This window comes from Azolla caroliniana, unplaced genomic scaffold, assembly GCF_043228905.1.
Source record: "Azolla caroliniana isolate FFs.n. ecotype wild unplaced genomic scaffold, voAzoCaro1.0.p SCAF_18, whole genome shotgun sequence".
In the NCBI taxonomy this organism is placed as follows: Eukaryota; Viridiplantae; Streptophyta; class Polypodiopsida; order Salviniales; family Salviniaceae; genus Azolla; species Azolla caroliniana.
The window spans coordinates 6,978,703-6,999,687 of NW_028230453.1; the positions used below are offsets into that span (position 1 = coordinate 6,978,703).

At 35.6% G+C, this 20,985-nt stretch overlaps 2 protein-coding genes across 2 annotated transcripts; both read right to left on the reverse strand.

Moving 5' to 3' along the window:
* Nucleotides 1-465: 465 nt before the first annotated feature.
* Nucleotides 466-5,294, reverse strand: LOC147852289 (uncharacterized). Its single transcript, XM_087334228.1, has 5 exons — nucleotides 4,991-5,294; nucleotides 3,697-3,862; nucleotides 3,287-3,486; nucleotides 1,128-1,219; nucleotides 466-956 (listed from the first exon to the last, which is right to left on the reverse strand). The coding sequence occupies exons 1-5, from the start codon at nucleotides 5,081-5,083 to the stop codon at nucleotides 638-640; spliced, it is 870 nt and encodes a 289-aa protein (XP_087190354.1). The 5' UTR covers nucleotides 5,084-5,294; the 3' UTR covers nucleotides 466-637.
* Nucleotides 5,295-6,586: 1,292 nt separating this feature from the next.
* On the reverse strand, nucleotides 6,587-10,169 carry LOC147852290 (zinc finger CCCH domain-containing protein 66-like). Its single transcript, XM_087334534.1, has 6 exons — nucleotides 10,036-10,169; nucleotides 9,499-9,680; nucleotides 9,062-9,130; nucleotides 8,719-8,826; nucleotides 7,930-8,220; nucleotides 6,587-7,019 (listed from the first exon to the last, which is right to left on the reverse strand). The coding sequence occupies exons 2-6, from the start codon at nucleotides 9,670-9,672 to the stop codon at nucleotides 6,654-6,656; spliced, it is 1,008 nt and encodes a 335-aa protein (XP_087190660.1). The 5' UTR covers nucleotides 9,673-9,680; nucleotides 10,036-10,169; the 3' UTR covers nucleotides 6,587-6,653.
* Between the last annotated feature and the right edge of the window lie 10,816 nt (nucleotides 10,170-20,985).

Here is a 20,985-nt window from a genome sequence, read left to right on the forward strand (position 1 = left end):
AGACAATCTATGTAATGCTTTATCGAAATTAAAGAATTCTTGCTTGATTATCATTCTTCATTAACAACAATTTTAGGTACATGTATAACGAAACAATGCTTGAGACTATTGGAAGGAAAAGGTCATTGGTTCGAAGGCACAATAAAGGCGCGTTAAGATTAAGAACCACCTTGAACCCCTAGGTGACCACCTTGTACCATTAGTGTATCAACATCTCAATGTCACACCATATATGGAGAACTTCAACTTCATAGTACATGAGAATTTTCCGTAGTGATTTTGAGGCTTTTGAGCCTCATAATATCTACAAAGGTCAAACTGAAGACTACTATGATGAGGTTGATCAAGCTATTTGCAAGTTCAATATTTTAACAAAGTTGTAACTCATGACTCATGACTCATGATCTACCAAAACGAACATTCATGTTTATTTTTTAGAATAAGTTTTAACTATTTGGTATAATGAAATTGTCATTGATTACATTGTTTGAGATAATGCTCATGTTTTATTTTTGTTGTAGTATTTCGTGTTGTGAAATTTTTGTTGCACATGTGCCCTTATTGTCTAAAATATTAGTAGATTGTAAGGACCAAGAGTAACAATTATATACATGAATATGTGAATGTATATATAGAATCAATATCGATGTTTATGGTGATCTTCAATTAGATAGTTCATATTATCTTTAATGTTGTGGAGCATCGTCATGATATCGTTGTGGCAATCAATGATGCATTGTCGTTGTGCTTGACGTTCCTTCAAAACCGCCTGATTACTCCATCTATTTTGTTGTTGGTTGTGTTTATCTTCATGGTGATGCAAATAATTAGCACCTTGTTTGGTGCTCAAGTCTCCTTGCATATAATTTTCCTCAAGAGAGTTAGAAATGAATGTGGAATGATCTACTTCTCCCTGTTTATGATCATTATTGTTGTACTTCATACTTCTACATTGTCTGCAAAATCAAATCATGGAAAATATTTGTAGGTTGATTAGGGCATTGTTTTATATACCCTATGTGTCTTTCTTGAAATCAAATCATGAAAAAAATATTTGTAGGTTGATTAGGGCATTGTTTTATATACTCTATGTGTCTTTCTTGATATAGTAGAGTTGTCACACTTACTTCTTATAGGGGTGTGCTCCATTAGTATTTCGTTGATCACTAAAGTTGCTTTCTTGGTCATAATTGTTGTCACACATTGAATGTAGGCGTGCCTAATTGGGATGATAATTAGTCTCCAACTTCCAGAAACATAAAGGTTTTATTCATGTCGTACAAAGAGTGCATGAAATAGTAAGGATGCATATAATAATAGTACGTCATCATGTATATATATATATATACGACCTAATGTGCACCATAGTCACAATATAGTAAAGCATCAAGAAGTGTTGTTATTATAATGTATGAATATAGTTGATTGAATGACAAGTCACAATAGCATAGTGACATAATTACACTTGCGTTGAATCTTAAACTTTAATCTTAGGTTAGGACAAATTTGACCAACGTCCACATGTACTTATTAATTTATGTACACCCACATGCAAGGAGAACTAACCTAGAAAGATATTCTTAACTCACGACAATTGAGGCATGCTAATAGTGAAGAGTAAAGAATGTGAAGATCTTGTAGCTCAAAGAAACTCATGTTTATCTATCACATATATAATTTGATCTGTATAGACAAATGCAAGTTGAAGTTGAGAATGAGGTCATTTAGGCTTGGTAAGGGAAGTTGGTGGGTGGGCAAATATATTCCATGACATTAGACATTATTGAGCATGCCAAAGGTGTAATGGAGGATGATGCATATTTGTTATTGGACTATTCATCAAAGTCTAAAGCAAATTAAGCACGTTGATGATTATCTTGCACAAGAGTTTAGTTGGAACAGATGTAGCCATAAGTCCCTCTAAAATGGAATGGTGTACTATGAGCGGATTGATGGAACAAATGATGCTTCAGATTTAATGAGGTTGAATTTTAGAAAACGATGGTGTACTACACCAATGGCTGTAGAAATTGGAGTGGATATACGATGGCAGTAGGTAGTACCGAGATGGTTGTTCCCCCCTCCCATTAGATGATAGAGGGGCGTGAATGACATGACAAACATGTGGGCTATTTAGTGTAAGATAAATAAGTGATGTAGCCCATATGGAAATAGGTAATGTCTAAAGTTGTGTATTGTATGTCATTTTAACTAATGGAGTATATTCTTCTTTGGAAAAAAAAAAAGAGAGAGTTTTGTTTATATTGAAGGAATCTACTTATTTGTATTAGAAGATTGGAAGGTGCACCAAAAAGTCTATGAGACCCCCACTATATCCAAAACTTAAGAGAGATGCGTCTAACAAGAAGGAAAACATGATTCATGTGACCATGGCATGTATGAAGATGGTTTTTGAAACTCCCAAGGATACATATAGCACAAAAGGGGAACATCTCATGCCTTTGAATAATGGGAAGACAATATTTGTAGATTACGATTTCATAATGATTATGTTACCCCTTGTGGCTCTTGTGAAATGGAATATAAGAATGAGATGGCATTGCATGTGAGAAGAAAAATGGTTTAGGAAGATGACCTCTTCAAGCAATATATTTGGACAAAGGGGACTAGCAACACACTACGTTTTTCACAAGCACTTGACCAATTTGGAAAATTTGACATGATCTTTACGTTGATATATGTGACATAGTTGCATCGCCCCCTCTATGAGGTTCAACATGCATTAACAACATTATTAAGGTGCACATAGCAATGTTGTCCTGTGAGCTTCAACTTGCATAATAACAAGCAGATACCAATGTTGTCTTATGAGCTTCAACATGCATTAACAAGATGGTGAGGAGTTCAAATCCCTAAGTTTCAAGCATTTCATATATTCACAAGCCAATGCACGCACAAACGGAAACACCTTGTTAGACACTATGCATGATTCGCGTAAATACTCACGCAAACAAATGATATCCTTGCACAAAGACTACAATGAAATGTATGAAATAACCCAAAGTTACTAAGGTTCAAATAGCCAATATGGGCTACTATAGTGGGCACTGGGTGCATTCATAGCCTACTTAAATTATCCATAACCTCTAAATTTCTATATTTTTCCACAAGTATCTCTTAAATTATTATGTTTATGCATTTATAAAGCCTTTACATATGTAAGGAAAACCTTATGTTGAACCGACATGTTATACCTTTTTTTATGCACCGTAGAATGAATGTGTGTGTGTGTGTGATATAGCTCCAACAAGGTAAGAATCCTTACGTATTTGTCGCTCGAAGAGTTTGATTTGTTTAATTTTTGTCTAGTATCATGATGAACATCTTTGTACTTTGATTTTAGGGATCTTGTCTTCTCGTAAGGTCTATTTGCAAGTAGGCTCTCATATTCTTTATCTTCTTGTAATCTTTGAGCAAGTTCAAGTTGAGATACATCTATGGATGCTTGAAACTCCAAAGAAGGATCTAATAGGAAGGGAAATGAAGAACCAATTTGGCAATTAAAAGAGTTAGAAAATGCACATAATAGCACATTTTTACTAATGTTCTTTTCATAAATGATTATGAACTTGATCACTTAATATATGTTATCCTCATTTCCAGATATATTCCTTCTTACAAAACATGTGAATGTAAACTAATGTGCGTGTATCATAAGTGGAATGTGGTTTACACCTAATAAGGAAGCAAGCATCCATGTGAAATTAGCCTTCCTAAGGAGTCGTTGATTTTGCTTCTTTAAATCCTTCCGTGTTGTCTCCTCCTTCTTCTTGTAATGTTCGATGTAATCATCGTTTCTTCTCAGAGAACTCTCCAACTCCACTATTCGAGCCTCCAATTTCTTGTTAATTCATTCAAAATTCAAGAAATTACTTATTACCTTAAATTGAGATTACTAAAGGCACCAAGCTACAATTTCTAAATACAAGTTAACATTACTTATTGTCCATACTGTTATAATGTCACTAGTAAATAAATGAGAGTATTTCCTTACTCTATATTCAACAAGAACATTAAAATTTATCTTATGAATAAGGTAATAGACCCATCATGATATTCATTTCCCGCATTGACACCCTTTGCATCGACAAATATAGAATACCTAATCTAACAACTTCATATACTAGAGACATCCTTCTAACCAAACTAGAAAAGCTAAAAGTTGGAAGCTCTTATAGATGGAAGTTGAAGATCATGGAACAAATTTTTTAGAGCTAGAAAAAGTTGAGCATTGCCGTTTGACAAGTTGTATACTCATAGAACGTCTACCAATCACAATGTCTCTTCGAATGGGTTAGCATTTCACGCTCATATCCTTGAATACGAAAGTATATTTTTTAATGGAAATTTCATCCTCCACCAATCATCCTTTTGAGGAATTGAACCTACCCATAACCCTAAATTTTGATGATGTCTTATTGTGTGGTAAACAATATAAGACATTTGGCGTTGGAGTCTCTAAGTGTGGACAAGGTGGGAATTCTTGTATCTATGAAATGAAACTAGACTTATCTTTTAATCCTCTTAAGACCCATGTCCTTATCTCCCCGGGAAGATTCTTGACTAATCCAAGTAGCCACATCCAAGATATGGAAGCTTGGGAATCAAGATGGGAGTGTCACGAGATGATCTCGATCGGGAAATTAAATGCACAATCCTTCGAAAAAACGTACAATAGGTTGGTGTGGAGTCTGGACTATCCAACAGGCAAAGACATTGGGCAACCGACTAAAGGTTCTTGGACATGGCTAGGTGATCACGAAGGTCTTGGGTGGTGTCACAAATATGCATCAAACATGTGTGTTCTTCGATTAAGAAACTCATTTTTTGAAATCTCATAGATAAAACCTACTAGTCTTGAGATCCTATGAAAAAACACATTCATCAATACATATATATATATATATATATATATATATATACATAATAGATGTAGATTCATTGGAAAGTGTTGGAACTTCTTTCTTACCTTGGCTCTCTTTCTCTCTTGTTTCAAGATCAAGGCTACAATTTGGTCATCATCACACCCATGAAAGCAATCCAAATTATAACTCAGATCCATCTAATCTCTGTTGGTTACAGTCTTCGTCGTCGTCATTTTGCCCACCATAAATTAAACCATCGTTTTCTGCATTTGCTCATCATCATTTATACAGATTCTAAAATCGCCCACAAGCGTTTCATGCTTTGACATACTCATTCAGAGATTCTAAATCGCCCATAAGTTGTTGCCATGAATGGATTTTGTTTCTTTTCCTTTCCTACTTGCTTTTGTTCCTGATTTTTGAACAGAGAGAGAGAGACTGTGTCGTATATAGTCATTTTAACAAATTTTACTCTGCAAAGGCTATTTGATTCTTACACCATTTTGCGTGCCCTTTCATCATAGAAGCATCTCTACAGATGCTTCTTTCACACTAGGGGTGGTAAGGCGGGCTTTTGAAGAGAATTCTACGAATCGCCCACTCTCGACACATAACTCCGAACATTTCAATTTCTACCCGTTTGTCGGTTTTAGATTATAGCACAATACAAAGTGTGATTGAATTAAAAATAGCCATGATTTTGAATACAGAAAACCCATCACTTCCTAATAATTTTGCGGGACCTCCTTGGAAGGTTTGAAATTTATTATGTCCAATTCCATACGCCATCTAATGATCTAGGGTAAACCCCATCAAATGTTGATTCTTGAATGACGCCACAAAAATCCCTGTAACTATCTTCCAATTGATGTAGCTAAGGCAAGTCAAAGTTGCACGAGGTTTAGTTTCTCACATTATAGAGGCAAACGTTGTCTTGCCAATCAATCCTCCAGTACTTTCTAGACATTAAATTCGAAAAACTACCTAGCAAAGTTTGTTATAAATAACCTTGAGTTCATGAATAACCTAGCACCATGTAACTAACAAAGTCTTTATTCTCGCCTTTAGGCATTCAACAATATATCCTTATATTATGCCACACACTTGGAAGAATTACTCATATGTTCTACAATAGCCTCATGCATGATTTGTGGTGTTTATGCATACATGTGACTTGATCTACTTAACAATGAGACTTATTACTACTACAAAAATATGTGCATCGAACATGATGATTTAAACGTTACTTTGAAACTTCATGATGTCATCGTGAATGCGTAATGCTCAAGATATCTTGACCTAAATATAATAATGTGTAGTTGAATTTACCATGTAAAAATAAGGCCTAGAGCCACCTTATGACAATTTAAGCAAGTTTGGATTATGTTGTGATGAACACCAACTTGTGATTCCTTGGAAGTTTGAAATTACCATATCCCATAAAACCTTTTTCATAACATATCATGCCCATCGTTTGATTTATTGGTTTCAACTATCAATTAAACCTTTTTCACAACATAACATGCCCATAGTTTGGTTTATTGATTTCTAACTATCAAATGTTCACATCATTGTGTGCTCACACCTTGGAGCCTAGGCGAACAAGCAATCTTAAGCACATAGTGGACATGTAGGGGCTGTAACAATTTAGCTTAGCACTTACATGTAATAGACATATATATGTAAGTGTCATGAGTCGATAAGAGAATTATACCAAAAAAACACAACCTGATTTGATTACAACAATAACATGGGTAACGATAAATTTCATAGAGCCTTTGGAGACAAATATGGCAAACCCACATAATTTACAAGTACACCTCGACTCGAGACATTACGATCTCGAGGGTGATGGAACTTACAATTTGCACCATATCCACACTCACCAGTCTTCATGTAGTGTTGGCACTCAAGTTGATCCGGTCGTTCTGGGTAAATAATAATTTCCTTATTTCCCAACGTGGGTGAGGGATGAGTAGGTAATCGTAATGCCATTGGCCCAGTTATAAATGAAGGATAGAGGTTCATGGCCATTGGATCCCGAGATGGTTGAGGTGGTATCAAGGCATTATATGTGTAGTCCACACGTAATGCATGTTGTGTATCATGAGGATTCCCCGTTGGTGATGTGGTCTGCAATAGTCGTCAATAGTATCAAAAAATATCCTTTTCTAATAGAAATAATGGGAAACTTTGGATAATGCCCTTCCACTACGGGCGTAACATGAAAATCACTCTCTTGATGTCTTTGGAGCTACCCAATTATATCCTCAATAAAGAATGGGAGAAGAGTAACACAATTAGCAAAAGAAAGATCGAATAGTTTATGCCCTTGTCTTATGGGCCAAAATTTTTACTTTATTAGATTTTTACGTTAAGTTTGATGACTAATTCTTGATCGAGGGTTACAAATGTCCAGCATTTTTTAAACTTTCCAAGATGCCTTTTCATAATACACCCAAAAATGAAAGGGTATCTCTAGGAGTCGGCACTAGCTCCGCTCAAGCCTAAACCGAGCATTAAACATTTTGGTGGTTCAAATTGGCTTGGTTCAGGCTTGAGCTTCCATAACCGGTTTGAGCTCAATTTGGGATGGTTGAAGCCAAACCGAGCCGTTTTGGGCTAAACCAATTAGGCTTAATCGGTTTCGATAAACCGGTTTAAGAGCCAATTTGGTTCAAGTTTGAAAACTCCCAGACCAGTTAAGGCTTCGCCGGTTTGGTTTGGACTAGGCCAAACGGATTAAACCAAAACCGTACCGTTGCCGATTCCTAGGTATCTTTACAAAATTGCTCTCTGTCCGAGAAAATGGATTTAAACCCCTATATGTATGACAACCCAAAAATGAATGTTGTTTTTGGAACCTTCCTCTTAAGATGAGGTAAAAGGACATCAAAAGGGTATTATCCGAACTCCCTCCCTCTAATTAAATTAGAAATGCAATGAAACCGACTTGCCCGTCCTGGCACTACTTGTATATGACACCCCAAAACAAAGGTAATTTTCCATAATCCGCTAGGCTAGGACGAGAAAAAGGACCTACCGGATATGGGTTCCAAGCAATGACACCTTGTCGGGAAGGTAAGACGGCAGGTGTGAAAGCGGACGGACTTGCGGGAAAACGCGGTGGGTAGGGACCCCTCGCAATAGGCCATGTGGGAAAACTGGTCGGGTAGAGTTGAAGTGGTGACGATGAATTTGATGCCATGCCAATGGAGGGGAGCACAGGAGGAGCACCTTGTAGAGAAACATATGGTTGTGGGTGATTATATTTACATGTAATCTCATATTTGCATGACCCTGTCCTCATGTAATAAGCACAGTCCTTCTCACCCTGCTCATTCCACACACACTAAATTAATTATTCATGATAAACTTTGTTAACATTCCCCCATTGCAAGCATATGAGCATGGCATGCATAGATGTTTTTCTCTTTTTTTGGTTGTGTGTATATATATATATATGTGGTATGGAATCTATGGAGTAAAAAGTTAAAGAAATCCCTCCAGATTTGGGTGGATGTTTTAGGCTATGAAACTCCTAGGAGGTATGAAAATTTGGGGGCTAAATTTACTGTTTCAAAACATTTAGACTTACTTTTTTGGTGAATATTGCTAGTTGTTTTTGGTAACAACTGTGGGCCTATCCTATATCTTTTAAGGACCTTGGTCATCAAAACAACCCCAGGTTTCCAAAAAATCCTTTGAAAATTTAGAACTTTTGGGAATACATAAATGAAATTATATGCATGTGTAAATGGTTTACATATGTATATGCAAGATGCATCGGGATCGGACCTTTGTATGCATGCCTATCGATGAATCCACATACCGGGCGCAAAGGTAGATTCAAGACATTCAATTGAGTTTGGCCTTTGTCTCGTGGATGATCGAACTTGCATGTCATTCCGAATTTGCAAGTGCCGGTTTTGAGATAATACTGTTACAGGCAAAAAAGAAAAGAAAAAAGATTCGATGCATATATTAATCCAAGGATTTGATCCAAGGAATGTGTGTATGACAAGTTCATGATGAACAACACTTGTTTGATCAATGCATGATGTCTTCCACTTAAATATAGTTATGTCATTATCTTTGTAATGATCAATGCATGATGTTTTCCACTTATTAAATATAGTTATGGCATTATCTTTGTAATGGGCTGATTAGTTTACTTGACATTCCGGCTCGCCAATTCGCTCGGGGTAATCTCCTTTGGTCCATGTCCCTGTCTCAATGGCCGCCTGCGAAACAAAGAGAAAAGAAAACTGAGATGTAACTACATACATATTGCAAAGCACAAGCCCTCTTATTGGTGATCATTCATTGACCAACAAGCATTTCACAAACTTAGAGACTTTCTATGTTTTTTTTTTTGCTTTCAATGTTGATTTGTTTCTCCACAGAGGCGCTCTTAGAGACCATGCTACTAAGAAACCCTAGAAATAGAAGTTCAAAAAACTAAGGGATCCATGTCTCTTGTTTTGTGGGATTGAAGGTTTGCAGCAACAGGAACATGTCAAAACAAGTAGAGCCATGGGCATTAAAAAGAAGGTATGAAGTGGTGATGAGATATATATATATATATATATATATATATATATTAGCATACCAGGCTTTTGGGGGTTGGATGGTTGAATTTGCAGCGAGATCCAAATGAGCAGAGTCCGGTGCGCATGTAGTGGGCACAATTGGGTTGTCCGGGTCGCTCAGGAAACGACCCCGATCCTGATCCCGACCCCGGCCTTCCTTGTGGAGGTTCATGTGCTAGGCCCATGTGCCACATTGCAGAATCTATGTACACACACAGAGATAATATGTGTATATGAATGATGATTATGGATGAGTGAATGATTTAATGAAAATATATATATATATATATGGATTGTTGGATGGATGGGATGGATAAAATCAATTCTGTGAGGATGGATTCAAATTCAAGTGAAGCCTGAATCAACTATGAATTTAACTCAAGAAATTAATGCATGAGAAAATGCAATAGACTGTCAGAGAGAAGGTTACAAATTATGTGTTCTTTTGAAAGGAAGAATCATGTAAATTTATAACTCGCAAACCTCTTAAGCTTTGCAAGCAGCTGTCTATTGAAAGAAGGAATTTAATGACAGGATTCCCATGATGGCCATTGTACCTTCCGAAGTAGCAACTGTCCTGACAGAGGAATTAAGAGGTGATTCTGAGAATTGATGATATTGCCATTCTGGATGTAGTTGCCTTGAGAGAGAAGATATAATTGTCGAAGAAGTTGAGGAGGAATCCTTGGATGTGTCGATCAGGTCTATATTCCATCAGCAATGCGTCAAATTATTTAATGAAAAGATCAAGATTCCGTAGCTTCTGATCTGCCAATATTGTCTGAAGAAAAAAACGAGGATCTGAAGACGACCCAGTTCATCTAACCTCTGATCTGAAGAACCCAAATCGTTACGATAAAAGAAGAAGAGAAATCGCTGATCTGAGAACCAGAATGTGAGATAGCAGCAACAGCAGCCGGCAGTAGTAAAGATCGGGAATGGCGAAGGGAGGAATTACATATCGGAAAGTGGTTTTTGATAGCAGAAACAAAGCCTGAGGGATTAGAAATAATTTAGTAAAGAATGAATCAATGAAAGAAGGAGAAGAAGAAGACGATGAAGATGAAGATGAAGATGAAGAAGAAGGGTTCAGAAGAGAGGGGTAGATTTCTTTAACAACAGAAAGGGCATTTTATTTTTGGGGGGAGATTAGTGAAGCAGAAGACGAAGGTGGAGATGAAGGTTTTCTGTTCTTTATTTCTTCTTTCTTTTTCAGCTATGGCGAGAGAGTACCAAAGACAAGGAAAAGAAGAGTTGAAGAAGAAGAAGAAGAAGAAAAGAGTGAAGTTAGTGAAAGAGGAGTGATATTTATGGAGGATATGGTTAATGGAATATCACTCAAATCAATGCAATTTGTAGGGAGTCCCAAAGTGACCCCTCAGACCTTCCTCTCTTCTTGTTCGTGTTCATGTTCGTCCTTCGAGGCGGACTTTGTATAGGTCTTGGTCTTGGTCTTGGAGTTTGTACATGTCTTGGTCTTGGTCTTGGTCTAGGTATTGGGCTTGGTCTTGGGCATTGCCTTGGTCTTGGCCTTAGTCTTGGTCTTGGTCTAGGTCTAGGTCTAGGTCTTGAACTTGGTCTTGGGCTTTGCCTTGGTCTGAGTATTGGGATTGGTTTTGGGCTTTGTCGTGGCCTGGGTCTAGGGCTTTGCCTTAGTCTTGGTCTTGGAGTTTGCACAGGTCTTAGCCTGGGCCTGGGCCTGGGCCTTGGTCTTGGTCTTGGTCTTGGCATTGGCTTCAACATTGGGGATGGCATTGACATTGGGGTTTGTTTTGGCGTTTGTATTCGTGTTCATGTTGGTGTCAGCGTTGGCACTAGCTACTTGATATCATCCCTCGTGTGAGAGTTCCACCATCTTGGCTTTGCTTTACCTTCCTCCAAGATGGTGGAACTCTCACACAAACGCTCACCCTTGCACTATGATCTATAGTTTCAATCCCAAGGAACCGCGTCATCCTTGCTTATATCACTTTAGTTGTTATGTACTCGAGAACTTTAACTTGATCAAGTTGGTAAAATTAATGGAAGACCGTGAACCAAATATGTGTTATATGATTAGTTGTAGTCGGTCCTCCCACATTCCCCATGATCATTCGTTCACTTTTCACATGATATCTTTTCAATGTTATGAGTTGATAGATGTTCATGAAGATCGATTTGATACAATAGCCTCGTCAATGTCATGACTTGTAAGAGAAAGGAATATGGTTTTTTGATCAAGCCAACTTCTTTGGCATATTGTGTGTACTTCCGTGTAACTTGTAAGAGTTTGATAATGAATAGTGTCATGTTAATGCAACACGTGCTCAAGGCTACAAGCATGATATTGTCAATGTTATTGCTCCTATAGTTCTTTGTGAACTCCTTATGGAGTTAAATGAGGAAATTACCTTATTGATGTCATCCTTGGCATGTGTGAGGCCATTCAATGAATTTATTTACGTTATCACATCAATGATTCAATCTAACATGTAGTGTGCATGATATAGGTTGGACATGATGAGTACCAGTGACATTTTAACTGTGTCAATATCATCCCTAGCATCACTGAGGCCATTCATGAGTTTATTTGAATTACCAAATCAAAGGTCCAATCTAAAATGTAATGTGCATGACATAGGATGGACATAGTGAGTACTAGTGATGTTTTGACCGTTCAATATCATCGCTAGCATTGCTGAGGCCATTCATGAATTTATTTGAATTACCAAATCAAAGGTCGAATCTAAAATGTAATGTTCATGATATAGGATGGACATAGTGAATACTAGTGATGTTTTGAACTTCTCCATCATTTAAGTTACTATAATAGAAGATGCGATTAAATTTAGATGTCTTGATTGGCATTACCTCTTTTTTTTTCTTCTTCTTTTTCCCAAAATGGCATGACCTCTTATGCATTTGTTCAATCTACATCTATTGATACTGTTGTGCTTTTGTTGATGTAGCACTCACTCAAACTACCGTATTTCAAATTTTCCAAACGTTGCTCTTACTCTCTTACATTATTATCCATTCAATGATTGAATTTGTTTTCCACCTATTATTAAAACACAATTAGTATGGCATATGCATGTGCAACAATTTTCCTATGATCCATCAAGTTATGTTCACATGTGTACAAAAAGTTATGTTCGAATGTTATCATCCCAAAGGTTCTCGGAGTAACCAAATATTACAACCACCAATATTTGAACATGCCATTGTGGTTGGGTCTGTTCGTCGGTAACTATGTTCTAGAAACATTTATTCTATATATTTCATATAAACTTATGTTGAATTGTACATAATTAAAAAGTTGTCATGTTGTTTGACATAGACGTATCATTGGTTCAAGTGTGTCGGCAATGTAATCCTAATTATGGTTACTTTGTCCCAAAAAAATGTGGAAACACAATAATAAGCCAAGGATTTTTACAACATTTCTGCGACTTGAGGTCATTCCTTTACATAATGTCCTCTCATATGTGAATGAGATTAGGTGTATGGTCACCACCATGTTGCATTTTAAAGTTTCAAGTAAAGGTGGGATCTAGATTAAATCTAGTACAAAGTAGGTCTCCTCAAAAGTTATCGATCCCTCCTCTTGAGATAGGGACAAAATCACATGAGCATGTCATCACTATGGGGAAAAAATACTCATCATAGAGTCTAATGCCCCATAATATATGTTACTCTCTATATGCATGCGTTTAATACAAGCAAACATAAGTATAAAGGGTATGGTCCCTTGACAATGCCCACAGTCTATTTATGAGATGAGAAACGATGGTATGGTATTCACAATAGTGAACAATTTCTAATTAAACATAACGTATTTATATATACACATGATGACACATAAGGCATCATATTTCATGGCATTAAAAGTAATTGTGATAGCTACATAATTATGCTTTTGTGATTTTTAAAAAGCTTGCAACAATTAATGAGAAGTTTCGATCACTTGATTGGCATTTGAAATTCTTGCACAATAGTGATCACTACCAAAGTCTGTGCATTTTCTCTTTTGTTTTAAGTAATCGATCGGGCTCCCTTGCATAAACAATGGAAAAAATATAAAAAAATACCACAAATAAATAAGGATCTAGCAAAAACTTTTATACATTTTGTTGGAAACTTTAAATAGGGAACTTTATGTTCCCTATATCACCTTATATAATTATTTCCAACCGACAAAGTTCACAAATGTTCAATTCACAACTTCAACTAGAAGTTTGGTTACTTTCACCATTTGTACAAAAAGAATAAAACATGGGCCCCCAATCACATTGAAAGCGCATGATACTAAATTGATTCAAGATTGTTGCAAGAAAAAACAACTTGTTTCTTCTTGCGAATATAAGTGAAAATCTCATTAATCTTAGTCATCAGTCAATTTGTTAACAAGATCTCATAACAACATATGCCATGTCAACATACAAAAATATTTTATTTTGTGAGGCTGAATCTAAAAGGGAAGGCTTGTAACCCGTGATGTGTTGGTGTAATGGTAATGGGGGGACACTCCAACCGCTAGGTTGGAGGTTCGAGTCTCCCCGCACCAACATACATGTGGTACCTAAAAAAGTTTGTGCCCTTAAGTGGCGATGACGCAAATGGTGACAATGAAGGGTTTACGGGATGGTGATAACAATGACGGTTTCGATGATGAAGAAGGTAAAATGTAGCTTGTCTACAAGTTGCATGATGGAATATCCTAGAGGTCATCCTGTGCATGTATCTCACTCGTACCATTCGGTACACCCCCTGATGGACTATGTACTGCTAATAAAACATGACTTCGTGTGAGTTGTAGCCTTCGGGCGAGCCAAAAGATAAAAAATACTAAAGTAGTATAAACAAATAAGAAAAGAAGAAGAAGGGAAGGCTTGTATAATCATAGAATTAGTATTAGTCCTTTTCGGTGTAGAAGAGGATATCACAATTTTGAATCTAAAGAAGGTATGTTTCATGAGATACTGTTGAATCCCACCTAATCATTCGGTTTAGGTGAGTGATAAGGTATGATTTCCTTGTGAAAAATAGTAGCACCAAATGGGGAAAATCGTCCATCTAGGAAGAATAGGATTTAGTTCCAAGAGAATGCATTGACAACAATGTTTCCTTCCCATACTTTAGTGTTTTCGGAGCATCTTAATGGCTACCCAAAATGGTCCAAACCTCGAAGACTTTGGGATGGTGCTCCACCAATCTTAGCACCAACACACATTGTTCATTCTAAAATAAAACTAAATAGCACTAAAGCACAAGCCAAAAAATGCTTGATGATTCAAAATTAAAGAAGAGGACCCGCATAAACCTATAACGCTAAAATATTCTTCAAAAAAAGATGTCTCATGTGAATATATATAAAGAATATGTATTGGAAGAAGGCACATAAATTATATAGGTACTACCGACAATATGTATTTCTACATGAGTAAGAATGCACGTCTATTAAAAATGTAACATAAAGAATATGCATGCTTTGAGACTTCTTGTGTTGAAGGTGTCATGGAATGCTTTGATGGTCTGAATAGTAGTTTACTTTGAGGGTGTCTAGTATGGAATATTGTAATGAACACCAATGTTCCCACAAACATGATTACTCCACTCTAAGTTGCATTAGGGTCATGTACAAGTTGAAGAGAACCTCTTCATATAAGTTTATTAGGGAAGCATATGCATGCTAGGGTTGAAATACTAGAGGAAATACATATAAGTAGAGATGTGGTCTATGATGGTTTAAAGATTTTGTATGCAACAAAGGAGCTTCAAAATGTAAGTTAAAAAATGAAACTATACACCTAGAACGAGCCAATTGAATCCTTCAAGACTAATCAAACATGTGAGACATTGTTATGCATTATTCAAATCTAAAGATACAATACCAATCACATATGAATGTTGAGTGTTAGAATATGGACATCTAAACAAGTTATCATTTCAATGTGATGAGTACACTGCATATTGTTGAATGAAAATAATTTAAGATATGTAGATAGATATACACATCTATCGATAACACCTTGAAATTGCACGTGATATAAGAAGTTATCGTCGGGGTACTTCTACATCAAAACACACTTAGCCAACACTCGTATGTGGCAAATGCATAACAAGACACAATATGTCCCTTTAGTAGATCGGTACTCATTACCTTGTCATGAACTTGGTTGTTAGCACTGTTTTTCGGCCCTTTGTTTGTGGAACATCAATCTATAAAGCCATGGTTTTAAAAAAAAGTGTTAAGATTGGGGAACTGAAATTGTAAAGCATTCTTGGAGGATCACTTTGTTCCCAACTGCTAGCTGTGTACAGTCCTAAACGAAGGAGAAAAGTAGACATACTTTGCCATTTAGGCTCATAGGTGATTTTCTCTTGAAGTGATACTTTTTAAATTGTGACACGCCTTGTGGGCGTGCTCGCACTCTCACTCTCACTCAACAAGTATGAATAAAATTGTCTAAACGAAGATGTAGAATATGTAAAGAGTTGTATTGGTTGATATGATTATTTGTCTTGACGACAAGCAACAGTACTTTATTTAAGAGCTCAATCCTATTGACCACCTCCCACAAGCTCCTCCTTTTTTATGCAAATATTCTTGTTTTTTCTATTGCTTTTTTCCTTCTTCCCTAAAAAATGTATTCTTCTCTTGGGGTTTTTCTTCTTTTCTTTGCATTTTTTGTGGCTCTCTAGAAGTTGGGCACCCACCCCCTTTGTTCTCTATTGAAGAGGGGCGATGACTTGAGTGTCACACTAAAGAGAACACCTAGAAGGTTGAGCTCATATGTGTATGCCTTATTCACACATCAAGAATTGGTGCCTCTAAGTATGAATATCCCTTATTAGGAAGGACACCCACATCAAGAAAACTTTTGTACTTAGGTCCCATGGGTCAATATTGGCTTCTCTATGGATGCTAAAAATATCTCGTTATCTATCTGGCTATCGACTTTGTCTCTTTCTTTTTCGAAAATGGTATTGGGATACGTCCAACTATTAAGACTAAGCACATATGGAACACCAACATGCATTTCTTAGAATGAGTGAAGTATGAGAAAGAGGCACTTCTTGAGGTTTCTATATCGTGATTTGTAATACACAAAAATTTTAACTAGGGCAATTATAACCTAAACCTTGTGCTGGTGTGATCCATCTTTCCCTAACCATTCCTAGGTTACAAAAACAACTTCTCAATGTCAACTTTTCTCTTTATAGAGGACATGAACATGAATTTTCATTTTTTTTTCCACCATCATATAGGCATGGAGACAAAGGGATTAGATGCCGTCCAAAGAGACAAAATTAATCCTAAGACAATTATCTACAACTATCTCGGACATTTTTTCTTTAGATTCACCCATCCATATATCACTAAAAAATAGGCAAAACGAGAGAGCAATTATAAAACTTAAAACCAAAACTTCTGTAATTTTCAAAACATCATAAGAACATCATTAGAGTATCCCCCACATATATGCATACCATACATAATGGTAGTATATGTAAATCTAAATTCATGGTTAAACTTTAAAGATACTTTAGACAAAAATTGTGATGGTTTGAGTTGTATAAATGAAAGGCATTATACATATAGGAGTAAGTTTGACAACAATAGTTTCCGAGACAAATATTTAAGCATATCATTTAGCTTAGAGACTATGAACATTTGAGGTCTTTCTCTCTTATACATTCACACATACAAACAGTCACATATACATATATTTGATATCGTTTGTTTAATAATTTTATGCCTACTTTCTAACGATACCTATGTATTATGTTTTAAAGGTTTACAATAAATGTTTTCTTTTTAATAAAGGAAGATGTATACATCAAGGTTTCTTTCTAACACGATCAAAATCACGTCTTGCTTTACATAAAGTTTGGTCACAATATGTTTATTTTTGTCCATCACTATCATCTCGTTGACCAGGGTTACCATCTTAGCTAGTTGCCTAAGATAGTTTTTTATGAAGAGTTCACACCACATCCAAAAGTGTGATTTGAACTTTGTTTTGCTTGAGTGCTATTAATATGTGGTTTGTTAAACCAATTGGTGAAGATTGGCATATATGTATCCCTTTGTTTTGTGAAGCTAAAGTTGTTTTCATTTGCGTGTTTGGAGCCAAATATAAAAATGGAGTGATTTATATTAGAGATTAACTAATCAATTATAAATAATTGGTCTATACTATAAGGGGCAATATCAGCTATACCTTTGTTAAATGTTTTTTTGTTAAAACCTTTCTTCCCATTCACCACAAGAGTTAAATTAATAGTATTAAAATTTTTACCACAAATTCCTTTATCCATTAGACTGTGATTACTCTAGACAAGCATTGAAAGATAAATTAGCAAGAGCCAAAAGACGGTTGTGAAAAATAGCAAAACCAAGTAGAATATATTGTTATGCCTAGTGATTTCTGCACATTTGAACATGCCATACTCCATTAATTGTTCCATATGTAAAGCAATTGAGGGAGACACTCAAACATTTGACCATTCTCAAGCTTTTCATTCAACAATGGAAAAGGGGGGCTGGGGATTATGGTCCAAATTAATCATTTAGATTTCATGCCACAAGCGTTTATGATGCATACCAAACCCATATCTCCGTCTTCAATTCAGGAAAGACAATAAATTTCCAACATTTGTGACAACATCACATCCACTACAGTTTTTATCCATTTCATGAGACAAAAATATACCTCATAGTGCTTAAGTTGGCTACCAACTTTTGAAAAGAAGGAAAACTCCAATGGATACTTCATAGCTTCATCGAATTACCTTACCAACATCCTTCCCTACCTACCTAGCAATAGATGTTTCATCACTCTTTTCCAATAAGAAATCAATACGGTGTTGAATGGGCACTAGGGTTTTTTTTTATTATCTTCTTGATAGCTAAAACCCAATATCTTAAAAAAACATTTGGCTCGTATCCAAAAATATTTTCTCGTAGCTTCATTGCATAAAGCAACGAGTGCTTGTGTCAAGGATTGTTTTTTGAGTTGCAAAGTGGAGTAAATATGATCTTTGAGCCAAGACATCCATATGTATATCCAAAATATTTAGACTTACATTCATCCTTGACATACATATAACAAACACTCATATACGTACCCACACCTAAATGCTAATTCTTATTGACATGTCTATACAAATACACACACACACACACACACACACACACACACACACACACACACACACACACACACACACACACACATATTGGCATATACATAAATGAAATTTAATATGAACCTATAGATATATAATATGCCATGAGAACAAACATTCACAATGCAAAACAACATGATAATATTTTGAAAAATCTAATTTACCACAGGAAACTTCAATGGGTTGGATTGGTCAACATGTTCGAGCTAGAATTTTCAAAATCTAGATGAGGTTAATAGATTGTCAACATGGTCTTTATAACATTCTCTACTCTAATAAGATAGTAGCTCTCGCTTTTATATATTATTGCTTTGGCTAGCTATTAGGTCTTTGTGTTCACACAAGAAAAGTTACCAATGAATCCTAGGTAGGTAAACTTGTTATAGCGATCTACATAATTACTTGAGCGATAATATAAGTTATTTTGAAATAAAATGTGCTACATGTTGTAGATCCATTTCCTATGAACACATGATCTAGACATTTAATTAATGCAGACATTAGATAAACAAAACAGAATAAAGAGGAAAAAACAAAGTTATATTATGACGATTCATCTCTTCGAGTTGGTTTTGCTTGTCACAAGTTGGTTCATCCCATTTCAAAAAAATATTCAAGACATTTACATTGTGGTGTAAATAGTAACTAGAACTTAGGATTAGGGCCCATGCACATAAGTTTGTTATAAGCTATATTTAAAGTAGTGTTCTTCAAATTTCATGGACACTCTTAGAGTAGAAGAAAAGTATTGTAATGTCTCTTCATTTAAGACCATTAAACTCACAAAGAATAAATGATGTGTATTTATTTATGTCTTCCCACCTCAATGCAAATACAATATGTAACCCCTCACTTGAATATATATACACAACGTGTGTATGTATCTCATATAATTCTTGCTAACTTTTCAAGTTACTTGTGATAAAAAGGATCATATGCACATCCTTAATCTAGATGCAAACAATAATTGTAAATTCATTATCTTTTGTTAAATAAGAGCTTACAACTTTTGTTATACCTTAAAGGTAAAATTTTATGCACCATCCAAATTTGAAAAGGCATGAGAATTTTTTATTTGCAACCGTTTAAATAGTTTGCTAAAAAATAAGTTTCTCAAATGTAATTTGTAACATAATTAAACTTACATAAGATCCATAATATAACCATGATAATCAATTTTGTGATCCAAAACTGGTCTAACAATTACACTTGTTGATTACTCTTTTTCACACCAAAGCGTATGACTCAAGATCTACAAACTATGATAATCTCACTCTAACCTTTCTTTCACTACAAGATTGATGATAGACTTTAGTCAATCTTGGTTGGCCCCTCTGTTGGCTTGAACAAATAATGATATCTTCCTAATCAATTTTTTTGGCAAAACTTGGGTATTCCCTAGAATTTTAGTGTTTTCACTAGAGATAATGTGGATTGGATAGCCAAAAAGATTAAAGATAAGTTCAACATTAAAAATTAGAGATCGGATCTATGCATGTATGGTTCTACAAATGGTGCAATTTATGCTTATGGCTAACATAAAATTTTCTTCTAATTGATTCCTTGGCAAAGAAAGCATCGAGGGAATTTCCTGGTCGTTATGCTCGAGTATTTTCTACATTAAACTAAACATAATTGGAAAGGCTTTGGCTTATTGAAAAGAATATTAATATCCATGTCTTAGCTTGGAATGCAACTTTTCTCCTCAACAGTGTGTCTTAGAAGCAAATCTAAATGCAAATGCTTATACTTTTATGCATTGGACCTATAAATAAAGTTTTTCAATTACAATGTCTTTTTTGGAGACATCAAGAGGGTTAAGCTAGCACCAACTTGATTGCGAATTGGAAAAAGTTACGAAAATCTAAGCTCAATAGAGAAGATTCATTATTGAAGTGATTATGTGAGGTGTGGAATTTTATGTTTGAGTAATGTTTTCAAGAACAAGATAGAAAAACTGTGGGTTTATTCTCTTGCAAAGATATACGACATACAAAATATAGTCACATTTGATGACAATATATTGTCTTTTCCAATAATAAGATGGAGACACGGCCTTCGTATACATCACAAGTGTCTTTGTTCAACAACTGACTTTAAACTATATCTCCTTGCCTTGATTTGTGGATGAAACACAAGTTCAAGATTGGCATATATTCTTAGCTCCTAGGCATTGACCTCTATAGACCATCTTAGCCAAAAACCATACATAGGACTATATGTGAACCATGGATGGGTATTGTGTTTTAATGACCATCTCCAACCACTAACTAAAGTCCAACGCCAACATCGTCAGGACAATGGACTCTGTCTCTATTGTGGCAACCCCGGCC

Bases quoted from the DNA above. Each gene is read 5' to 3' on its own strand.
- LOC147852289 (XM_087334228.1), bottom strand. From the start codon at position 5,083: ATGGATCTGAGTTATAATTTGGATTGCTTTCATGGGTGTGATGATGAC. The intron at 3,487-3,696 runs GTGTAAACCACA...CCTTCCTATTAG, and splicing joins GATGCTTGCTTCCTTATTAG to ATCCTTCTTTGGAGTTTCAA. The intron at 1,220-3,286 runs GTAAGGATTCTT...CATCCCAATTAG, and splicing joins ACTCTTCGAGCGACAAATAC to GCACGCCTACATTCAATGTG.
- LOC147852290 (XM_087334534.1), bottom strand. From the start codon at position 9,672: ATGTGGCACATGGGCCTAGCACATGAACCTCCACAAGGAAGGCCGGGG. The intron at 8,827-9,061 runs GTAAACTAATCA...TGCCTGTAACAG, and splicing joins TTGGCGAGCCGGAATGTCAA to TATTATCTCAAAACCGGCAC. The intron at 7,020-7,929 runs GTAGGTCCTTTT...CGACTATTGCAG, and splicing joins TTGCTTGGAACCCATATCCG to ACCACATCACCAACGGGGAA.